This window comes from Brassica oleracea, chromosome C9 (assembly GCF_000695525.1).
Source record: "Brassica oleracea var. oleracea cultivar TO1000 chromosome C9, BOL, whole genome shotgun sequence".
In the NCBI taxonomy this organism is placed as follows: domain Eukaryota; kingdom Viridiplantae; phylum Streptophyta; class Magnoliopsida; order Brassicales; family Brassicaceae; genus Brassica; species Brassica oleracea.
Genome location: NC_027756.1, coordinates 43,396,809 through 43,408,143, shown reverse-complemented (window position 1 = coordinate 43,408,143; position 11,335 = coordinate 43,396,809). Strand labels below are relative to the sequence as shown.

The 11,335-nt window shown below is 32.7% G+C and overlaps 1 protein-coding gene across 4 annotated transcripts; it reads left to right on the top strand.

Annotated features, from left to right (window-relative positions):
* Positions 1-669: 669 nt before the first annotated feature.
* LOC106319097 (auxin response factor 4) lies at positions 670-4,642 on the top strand. Of its 4 annotated transcripts, none has more exons than XM_013757332.1 (13): positions 670-792; positions 983-1,399; positions 1,509-1,565; positions 1,797-1,982; positions 2,084-2,168; positions 2,240-2,330; positions 2,411-2,572; positions 2,659-2,778; positions 2,859-2,934; positions 3,029-3,197; positions 3,271-3,914; positions 4,002-4,192; positions 4,277-4,642. In XM_013757332.1, the coding sequence occupies exons 2-13, from the start codon at positions 1,031-1,033 to the stop codon at positions 4,437-4,439; spliced, it is 2,313 nt and encodes a 770-aa protein (XP_013612786.1). In that variant the 5' UTR covers positions 670-792; positions 983-1,030; the 3' UTR covers positions 4,440-4,642. The 4 variants fall into 4 exon arrangements, with proteins under 4 accessions (XP_013612786.1, XP_013612785.1, XP_013612784.1 ...); XM_013757331.1 differs by lacking the exon at positions 670-792 and having other exon boundaries at positions 809-1,112; positions 1,194-1,399; XM_013757330.1 differs by lacking the exon at positions 670-792 and having other exon boundaries at positions 809-1,399; positions 3,271-3,773; positions 3,807-3,914.
* Positions 4,643-11,335: the final 6,693 nt, after the last annotated feature.

Below are 11,335 nucleotides of genomic sequence, written 5' to 3'. Positions count from 1 at the left end.
GTACAATCCAATCAACCCATGATATATTAATTATAGTTTAGTTTCACAATTTTTAATAAAGTTTAAACTGGTCCATCGGATAAAATTATATAATACCAACAAAAAATATTATATATGTATAAATAAAATAATCCGGTCCAATCCAATCAAATATTGTATGTATTTATCGATAAATATACAAATAAACTTACCATTGCGCATGTCTTATCCTAGTTAGCGAGAAATGTAAACTTTTTTTTGGGTGCAAACGTGTGTGTATATTAATATAAATATAGTTTTGTTGATAAATCTATTTAGGTGAATAAATATTTTTTATTGAGAAACGAAAAGAAAATAATAAAGTAAGAAGAAGGCGAAAGAGAGTGCAGGTGTGTGGGTTCTGTCCTGTCTTGGCTTTTGTCTCCCCCGCTTATCTCTCTCCCTCTTGGCTTTTACTTCACTTTATTTTCTCTAAATTTACTTTTCTTTAATGCATTTTTCTTTTATCATCTGCAATCTATCTTATGTCTGTTCCTTCTGCTCCCTCCTCTCAGTACCTGCAAATGGAGGAAGACGAATCTTACTTTGAAACCCTCCTTCTCATTTGATGCCCTTTCCCCTTCTCTCTCTCTCTCTAACTCTTGCTTCCACAATCTTATATACTCTCTCATCTTTCACATCAATTGAAAACATTCACTTTGCTTCTTCTTCTTTCCTGTGAAATCTAACCTGAAACGAGGAGAGGGCTTCTGTCACTTCAAGCAAGAATTTTGCAAACTATCCGTTCATGGGTTTTACTTGTTTTGTTGTAATTTGATTCCAATCTAACTCTTGCTTCCACAATCTTATATACTCTCTCATCTTTCACATCAATTGAAAACATTCACTTTGCTTCTTCTTCTTTCCTGTGAAATCTAACCTGAAACGAGGAGAGGGCTTCTGTCACTTCAAGCAAGAATTTTGCAAACTATCCGTTCATGGGTTTTACTTGTTTTGTTGTAATTTGATTCCAAAAAGCAATCTTTTTTTTTTTTTTTTTAAATTTGTCTCCATGGAGTTTGACTTGAATACTGAGTTTGCGGAGGTGGAGGAAGAGGAGAATGATGAAGGAGGAGGAGCAAGGGTTGAGAAGGGTAAGAGGCTTGGAGTTTTACCGTCATCTTCTTCTTCATGCTCTTCTCGTTCATCATCATCATCATCATCTTCTACTACAGCTTCTGCTTCCTCCATATACTCTGAGCTGTGGCATGCTTGTGCTGGTCCTCTCACTTCTCTTCCCAAGAAAGGCAATGTCGTTGTGTATTTCCCACAGGGTCATTTGGAGCAAGGTGTTATGGTTTCTTACTCGTCTCCTCTAGATGTCCCCAAACTTGATCTCAGTCCTCAAATCTTCTGCAGGGTGGCTGCCGTTCACTTGCTTGTAAGTCTGTCTTAATCATTTACCTAAAAAAACATTCCTTTTGTGTTACTCTTTACTATTATTGAACAAGTCCTAATTGTGGTAATTGGTTTCTTTTGTGGGAGAAAAGGCTAATAAGGAAACTGATGAGGTCTATACTCAAGTCACTCTGCTTCCACTTCAAGAGGTAGCTCTTTTTACTTAACTGCTGGTTCTTTGAGAATGTAACTGATGTTTGGAAGAAGCAAACTCATATGTTGTGTCTATACAAAGCATTCTATGCCATTGGAAGTAGAGTAATCTGATATCAATAGTGTAAATTTCAAATTATAGGTGAGATTTAGATGCTACTGTAGAAGAGTTTGTTTGGTCTTCAGTGAGGATGATATGTTGAATGAAACATCTTTTGGTATTATAGTTATCAATGCTAAATGGGGAGGGGAAAGAGGTCAAGGAGTTAGGAGGGGATGAAGAGAAGAACGGAAGCTCATCTGTCAAAAAAACACCTCATATGTTCTGCAAGACCTTAACAGCTTCTGACACAAGCACCCATGGGGGCTTCTCTGTACCTAGAAGAGCCGCTGAAGATTGTTTCGCTCCTCTTGTATGGTTCTCTTAAGCCTCATTTTCTTCTTCTTTTTCTCCCGAGAGGTGTGTGTGGCCTTCTTGCTACAAGTCTTACTTGTGATTTTTCACTGATGTTAGGACTACAAGCAGCAGAGACCATCTCAAGAGCTCATTGCAAAGGATCTCCATGGAGTAGAGTGGAAGTTTCGGCATATCTATAGAGGTGTGAGTTGTTTCTTTCTATTTTTTTGTCAGTGAAGCACAAATGTTATGTTCTGTCTCTTGTGAATATAGGTCAACCAAGGAGGCATCTGCTCACCACTGGTTGGAGTATCTTTGTTAGTCAAAAGAGTCTTGTCTCTGGTGATGCGGTTCTCTTTCTGAGGTAGAACGGTGGTGTTTCTCTGGTTTGAGTCTCTTGATCAAATAATGTTAAAAATCATTTCTAACATACTGCGTGTCTAGAGATGAAAATGGAGAGCTGAGGTTAGGAATCAGAAGATCTGCACGGCCAAGAAACGGACTTCCTGATTCAATCATTCAGAAGTATTCATCTTCCAGCATCCTCTCGCTTGTGGCTAATGCTGTATCTAACAAAAGCATGTTTGATGTGTTCTACAGTCCACGGTAAACATACAATGAAAATTGCCATTAGTAATGAATCTTAACTTGCTTTTAAAGGTTATAATGTTGATTCATGGGTTTATACACAGAGCTACTCACTCAGAGTTTGTGATTCCTTATGAGAAGTATATTACAAGCATCAAGAATCCCATTGGCATAGGCACAAGATTCAGAATGCGATTTGAAATGGACGATTCTCCTGAGAGAAGGTATTATTATTATTACTATCTTGATTCTTTCTTTGGTGCTGTTGCTAATTTTCTTATAAGAGAACTCTTTTTTCTTGCAGATGCGCTGGTGTAGTGACTGGAGTCTGTGACATGGATCCTTATAGGTGGCCGAACTCTAAATGGAGGTGCTTGTTGGTGAGAGTCCTCCCTCATTTATTTGATGTTTCTGTCTTTTAACATGTCTGCAAGCTTTTTTTTGATAATCCAAGACCACACATATGTTTGGTAGGTGCGTTGGGATGAGTCTTTTATGAGTGATCACCAAGAAAGAGTTTCCCCTTGGGAGATTGATCCTTCGGGTTCTCTCCCACCCTTAAGCATCCAGTCATCTCCAAGGCCTAAGAGGCCTTGGGCAGGTCTACTGGGTACTACTACTCCACAAGGAAACCCCATAACCGGTAAATAAAACACACATCTCTTGACTTTCTTTAGTGATGCTGATGAATTGATAAACTGTTATTGGTTTGAAAGCAGAAAGGGGTGTTTTTTTGGACTTCGAGGAGTCAGTTAGACCCTCTAAGGTCTTGCAAGGTCAAGAAAATACAGGTTCTGCATCATCATCACCTTTACAAGGTTTTGATGTTATGAACCGACGGATACTGGATTTTGCTGGGATGCAGCAGTCCCATGCTAATCCAGTTCTTTTATCTGGTAGAGTGAAGGATCGGTTTGGTGAGTTTGTAGATTCTACGTCCCTGGACCTGGATAGGTTTCCAAGGGTCTTGCAAGGTCAAGAAATTTGCTCACTTCGGTCATTCCCTCAAATAGCTGGTTTCACTCCAGCTTCTGCTTCAGGGAGTCCTAATCCCTTTGCTTATCAAGCCAACAAGTCAAGTTTCTATCCGCTAGCGTCACAAGGGATTAGGAGCTCTCATATTCCATATCAGAGTCCATACAATGCTGGCGACAAATCATCTAGTAGAAAGTTTGATGCACAAAGGGAAGGTGGCCTACCGAAGAATGTACCATTCAAGATTGATATGATGGGAACAGAGAAAGGCAGAGAGGTTAATATGAATGCTTCGACTACAGGTTGTAAGCTTTTTGGATTCTCCTTACCAGTGGAGACACCTGCATCAAACCAGCAAAGCTCAAGCAAAAGGATCTGTACAAAGGTAAAACATCATCTCTTTTTCTTGGGAGCTGCATTTCTAGATGTGTCTCTTATGTATTATGAATTCTTGTGTTTTTTTTTTCAAAAGGTTCACAAGCAAGGAAGCCTGGTGGGGAGAGCTATTGATTTGTCACGACTAAACGGATACAATGATCTCCTTACTGAGCTTGAACGCCTCTTCAACATGGAAGGGCTTCTCAGGGATCCTGAAAAAGGATGGAGGATCTTGTACACTGATAGTGAGAACGATATGATGGTCGTTGGTGATGATCCATGGCAGTAAGTTTCTGTTTTTCCATCTCTTCTAAAAGCTCAAATCACAACTTGGAAATAATATTTGTTTTTTGTGCTGTGTGGGGACAGTGATTTCTGCAGTGTGGTGTTGAAGATACATTTATACACGAAAGAGGAAGTGGAGAATGGGAATGATGATAACAGGAGTTGTTTAGAACAAGCAGCTCTCATGATGGAAGCATCAAAGTCATCCTCTGTCAGCCAGCCTGATTCTTCTCCAACAGGTCACTAGGGTTTGATATATAAAGGCAAACCAGAAAAAAAAAAAAGGCTTTGTTATTTTGTACTTTTCAAGTGTGTTTTTGCTTATTTTGTACTTTTCAAGTGTGTCTCCATGGATTTGGATCGTTTCACTCTTTAATGATTTGTGATTTATTGTAATGTGTGGACAATGCCGATGTACTAGTTAAGTTGCAATATTATGTGCGTTGGCTTTGAGGTCTTCAATAAAGTTGCAATATAATTGTAATAGCATTTTATGAGGATTTTCGTGCTTGCTCTTATAATTTACTTTTACTGAATTACACATAATCCATATAAGATATTTCATCCGTCAACGTAAGGATAGCCACCGCCGGACGTGGGAGGCCTGTTTGGTTGCGCTCTTGGCTCGAAATGAAAGGAGTTGTTTACGTCGTAAATGGTATCAGTAAAGGCTTAGCTCTGGACCATAAGAGAGACTAGAGTCCAAACCCCAAACTCCTCCTAATAAACAAAAAGAAAAAACATAGAGATAGCCTAATTTAAGAAAAAAATATATAATTTTAACTAGATGGTTCGAACCCGCCATCTCCATCTCTAGATCTAATAGTTGAACCTTTACCAATTGAACTCCTGTATTATTTTGTACTAATAAAAATCAAATTTATTTGTAATTGTTTAATATTGATTAGTTCTTCTTCCTGCTTCTCAGTTTTTTTCCCAGAAAGTATTATTAATTCCTTTCCCACTCTTTTCTTTTCTGACTTGATGAAAAAGATCTAAGAAGGAGGAAAGATAACTTACAAAAAAAAAAAAATGCAATTTACAATATTGTAATTTGTAAACAAATTCGATTTACATTATTACCAAAAAATATAACAGCCCAATTGGTATATTCTCAACTATTAGAGTTAGAGCTGGTGGTTCAAATACCATGTCGGGGTGGGCGTTCGGGTACCCGTTCGGGTTTAGGTCGGATATTTCAAATTTTCGGGTATTTCGGTATAGAGGTGTAGAACCCGTTCGGGTATTTCTGTACATCGGGTCGGGTTCGGGTATTTTTAGTTTGGATTCGGTTATTTCGGATCGGGTTCGGATATTTAGATTTTGAAAGAAAAAAAATTAAAATTTCATTTTCAAGTTTTTTGTATTTAAAAAATATAATTTTCACTTAACTGAGTTTTTATTTTTTAATAGATTGAATGATTAGAGATTTAGAAAAAAACATTTTAAAACTAAAAAGACACTAATTTGGTTATTTTTTTAAGAAAATTTCGGATGTAACTTTTGTTAATTTTTGAAACAAAAAATTTGACATGCATTTTAAGTGAGTAGCAAATTATTTTTTGCGTAATTATATGTATATTATATGAATTTAAAGTATGTGTAGTATCAATATAAATATTTAAATAAAATGAGAGATATAAACTAGAAATATAAGGTTAGTAATACATATGTTCGGTTATCTTCGGATATCCATTCGGGTTCGGATATTACCCGTTCGGGTTCGGATATCCAATCTCTCCTAATTCAATACCCGTTCGGATATTTTGCAACTTCGGTTCGGATTTCGGATCGGGTTCGGATACGGGTTCGGGTATCGGGTAAAATGTCCACCCCTATCCATATATCTATGCAAAACATTAACTTCCTCAGCAAATAATGACAAATATAAATAAATGTGTTTTAACCCTGCGCCTCCGCGCGGATGTTCGATTTAACTTGTGTTCAACGTAAATTCATAAACCACTGGTTTTATAAAAAATCCTATGTATATTTTATATGTTTTGTAATTGGCATATAGAGAGTAGAATATATTTTCTTATAATATAGATGTTTGATCATAATTTTTTTATTTGTACATATATTATATTATAAATTTTATAACTTGGTGCAATATAGGAAAAGTTATCTCCCTTTAATACAAACGATTTAGTTAATATTGTACAATATTAATAATGGTCAATATATGAATATCGATTTGGTTAGATAAACTTCGGAATTGTAATTAGTTAATTTAAATTGATTTTAAAAACAGTGGCAAAATCTGTAAATAAAAAAAATACAAAAAGGAAGTACTTAATTTATTGTAAATGCAATGGTTAAATGTGTAAATAAAAAGAAGTACTAAAAATACTGATATACATGTTTCCAAACCATTTTCATTTATATTGTTATTCATGTTTACAAACGGCACTAAAAAGTATTTCAATTTTTATAATATAGGTACCAACCAAACATGGTAGCCTAACTAGTAAATGATTGTTTCAATGAGTTTGACTCTCCGTACTTGTAAAGAAACAATTTATTTATAAAATTTATATCTGAATATTTTAACTGCTCAGATTAAGTAAACTACAATATGTTTGTATTATGTTTTAAACGCATTAAATGTGTTTTAACCATATTATCAACCAAATATGGTAACTTAACTAGTAAATATATGTTTTAGTGAGTTTGAATTCCCATATTTTATAAAGAAACAGTTTATTTATAAAACTACGTATGTTTGACTAGTTTCCATTTATATCAATTCAGTTAAGCACTAAAGTTAAAATTGATTCGTTATTTTGAACCTTTAAACTGTTCAGATTGAGTAAAGTACTAATATGTTTGAATTATGTTTAAAACACATTAAATTTCGTCACTAAATGATGACAAAATTAATAAATGTGTTTTAACCATAATACCAACCAAACATGGTAGCTTAATTGGTATAAGTTTGTTTCAGTGGGTTTGAATCCCCATATTTTGTTAAGAAACAATTTGTTTTTAAAACTACGTATGTTTGACTAATTTTTATTTAATCAACTCAGTTAAGACTAAAGTTAAATATATGTGTTATATCTCAATCTCTTAACTGCTCAGATTGAGTACATTACAATAACTTTGAATTATGTTATGTTTAAAATACATTAAATATCGTCAGCAAATAATGACAAAAAATTAATAAATATCTTTTAATCATAATACCAACCAAACATGGTAGCTTAACTAGTAAAAGTTTATTTTAGTAGGCTTGAATCCCCATATTTTGTAAGGAAACTATTTATTTTTAAAACTACGTATGTTTGACTAATTTTCATTTAGATCAACTCAGTTAAGCACTAAAGTTTAAATAAGACGTTATATCTCAATCTTTTAACTGCTCAGATTAAGTAAAATACAATATGTTTGTATTATGTTTAAAACACATTAAATATCGTCAGTAAATAATGACAAAATTGATAAATGTCATTAAACCATAATACCAATCAAACGTGGTAGTTTAACTAGTAAAAATTTGTTTTAATCTGCTTAAATCCCCATATTTTGTAAAGAAACAATTTATTTTTAAAACTGCGTATGTTTGACAAATTTCCATTTAGATCAACTCAGTTAAGCACTAAAGTTAAAACTTATGCGTTCTATTGGAATCTCTGAACAGCTCAGATTGAGTAAAAAACAATATGTTTGTATTATGGTTAAAGCACATTAAATGTTGTCAGCAAATAATGACAAAATTAATAAATATGTTTTAACCATAATACCAACCAAACATGGTAGTTTAACTGGTAAAGATTTGTTTCAGTGGCTTTGAATCACATCTATTATATTAAAATTTATTTTTACAACTGCGTATGTTTGACGAATTTCAATTTAGATCAACTCAGTTAAGTACTAAAATTAAAATTTATTCGTTATATTTGAATCTTTTAACTGCTCAAATTTAGTAAAGTACAATATGTTTGTATTATTGTTAAAACACATTAAATATCGTCAACAAATGATGACAAAATTAATGAATTTGTGTTTTAACCATAATACCAACCAAACATGATCGCTTAATTGGTAAATGTTTGTTTCAATGGGTTTGAATCCCCATATTTTGTAAAGAAACAATTTATTTTTAAAACTACGGATGTTTGACTAATTTCCTTTTAGATCAACTCAGTTAAACACTAAAGTTAAAATTAATGTGTTATATTTCAATCTTTTAACTGCTCATATTGAGTAAAGTACAATATGTTTGTATTATGTTTAAAACACATTTATAAATGTCGTCAACAAATAATGACAAAATTAATAAATGTCTTTTAACCATAATATCGACCAAAAATGATCGCTTAATTGGTAAAGATTTGTTTCAGTGGGTTTGAATCCCCATATTTTGTAAAGAAACAATTTATTTTTAAAACTTCGGATGTTTGACTAATTTCCATTTAGATCAACTCACTTAAGCTCTAAAGTTAAAATTAATGTGTTATATCTCAATCTTTTAACAGCTCAGATTGAGTAACGTATAATATGTTTGTATTATAGTTAAAACACATTAAATGTCATCCACAAAAAATGACAAAATTAATAAATATGTTTTAACCATAATACAAACCAAACATGGTAGACCTCGTAAGGCTCCGACTATCAACCAAAGACCGTCCACCGGAGCTAAGCCGGGGAGCCCGCCGAGGTCTCCAGGAGGGCTGGTGATCACCCCATTTAAATCCCACCAGTGGCCAGCGTAGTTGGAAGTGTCCGTATTGGGCCCGAAGGCCCTCAAGAGCAACATCCGCCAGCGGGACTCGAACCCATGACTTCCCAGGTCGAGGATCGCCACTGGACCACTAACGCGTGGTTCAAACATGGTAGTTTAACTGGTAAAGATTTGTTTCAGTGGCTTTGAATCACATCTATTATATTAAAAATTATTTTTAAAACTACGTATGTTTAACGAATTTACATTTAGATCAACTCAGTTAAGTACTACAATTAAAATTTATTCGTTATATTTGAATTTTTAACTGTTTAGATTGAGTTAAGTACAATATGTTTGTATTATGGTTAAATCACATTAAGTATCGTCAGAAAATGATGATAAAATTAATAAATGTGTTTTAACCATAATACCAACCAAACATGGTCGCTTAATTGGTAAATGCTTGTTTCGGTGGGTTTGAATCCCCATATTTTGTAAAGAAACAATTTATTTTTAAAACTATGTATGTTTGACTAATTTTCATTTAGATCAACTAAGTTAAGCACTAAAGTTAAAATTAATGTGCTATATTTCAATCTTTTAACAGCTCGAATTGAGTAAAGTACAATATGTTTGTATTATGTTTAAAACATATTATATGTCTTCAAAATTAATAAATGTCTTTAAACCATAATACCAACAAAACATGGTAGCTTACCTGGTAAAATTTTTTTTTAATCGGCTTCAATCCCCATATTTTGTAAAGAAAAAAATTATTCTTAAAACTACATATATTTGAATAATTTCCATTTAGATCAACTCAGTTAAGCACTAAAGTTAAAATTTATGCGTTATAATTGAATCTCTGAACTGCTCAGATTGAGTAAAATACAATATGTTTGTATTATGGTTAAGCACATGTTAAATGTTGTCAGCAAATAATGACAAAATTGATAAATATGTTTTTAACATAATACCAACCAAACATGGTAGTTTAATTGGTACATATTTGTTTAAGTGGGTTTGAATCCCATCTATTATATAAAAAAAATATTTTTAAAACTATGTATGTTTGACTAATTTCCATTTAGATCAACTCAGTTAAGCACTAAAGTTAAAATTTATTAGTTATATTTGAATCTTTTAACTACTCAGATTGAGTAAAGTACAATATGTTTGTATTACGGTTAAAACACATTAAATGTCGTCATCAAATGAGACAAAATTAATAAATGTGTTTTAACCATAATACCAACCAAACATGATCGCTTAGTTGGTAAAGGTTTGTTTCAGTGGGTTTGAATTCCCATATTTTGTAAAGAAACAAATTATTTTCAAAACTACGGATGTTTGACTAATTTCCATTTAGATCAACTCAGTGAAGCACTAAAGTTAAAATTAATGTGTTATATCTCAATCTTTTAAATGTTCAAATTGAGTAAAGTACAATATGTTTGTATTATGTTTAAAACACATTAAATGTCGTCAGCAAATGATGAAAAAATTAATAAAAGTCTTTTAACCATTATACCGACCAAACATGTTAGCTTAACTGGTAAAAGTTAGTTTTAATCAGCTTAAATCCCCATATTTTGTAAAGAAATAATTTATTTTTAAAACTATGTATGTTTGACTAATTTCCATTTAGATCAACTCAGTTAAGCACTAAAATAAAAATTTATTCGTTATATTTAAATCTTTTAACTGCTTAGATTGAGTAAAGTACAATATGTTTGTATTATGGTTAAAACGCATTAAATGTCGTTAGCAAATGATGACAAAATTAATAAATATGTTTTAACCATGATACCAAACATGGTAGTTTAAATGGTAAAGATCTCTTTCAGTGGATTTGAATCTCATCTATTATATAAAAACATTTTTTTTAAACTACGTATGTCTGGCTAATTTTCATTTAGATCAACAGAGTTAAGCACTAAAGTTAAAATTTATTCGTTATATTTGGATCTTTAACTGCCCAGATTGGATAAAGTACAATATGTTTGTATTATGGTTAAAACATATTAAATGTTGTCAGCAAATGATGACAAAATTAAGACATGTGTTTTAACCATAATATCAACCATTTGTATTACGGTTAAAACATATTAAATGTTGTCAGCAAATGATGACAAAATTAAGACATGTGTTTTAACCATAATATCAACCATTTGTATTACGGTTAAAACATATTAAATGTTGTCAGCAAATGATGACAAAATTAAGACATGTGTTTTAACCATAATAGCAACCAAACATGGTAGCTTAACGCTATATCCAACAAGCTTGTAATCGTCAGAAATAGAGTAATACAAGTCAAAGTTGATTGTCCCTTTGATATAGCGTAGGATCCTCTTGGCTGCCTTGAAATGAGTTGTTTTTGGATGCTCCATGTATCGACTCACAACTCCAACTGCGTGTAGGATGTCGGGCCTTGTGCACGTTAGATATCGTAAGCTTCCAACAACTGC

Coding starts and splice junctions, on each gene's coding strand:
- LOC106319097 (XM_013757332.1), top strand. CDS start 1,031: ATGGAGTTTGACTTGAATACTGAGTTTGCGGAGGTGGAGGAAGAGGAG. Junction 2,935..3,028: donor CTAAATGGAGGTGCTTGTTG/GTGAGAGTCCTC, acceptor TATGTTTGGTAG/GTGCGTTGGGATGAGTCTTT. Junction 3,915..4,001: donor GCAAAAGGATCTGTACAAAG/GTAAAACATCAT, acceptor TTTTTTCAAAAG/GTTCACAAGCAAGGAAGCCT.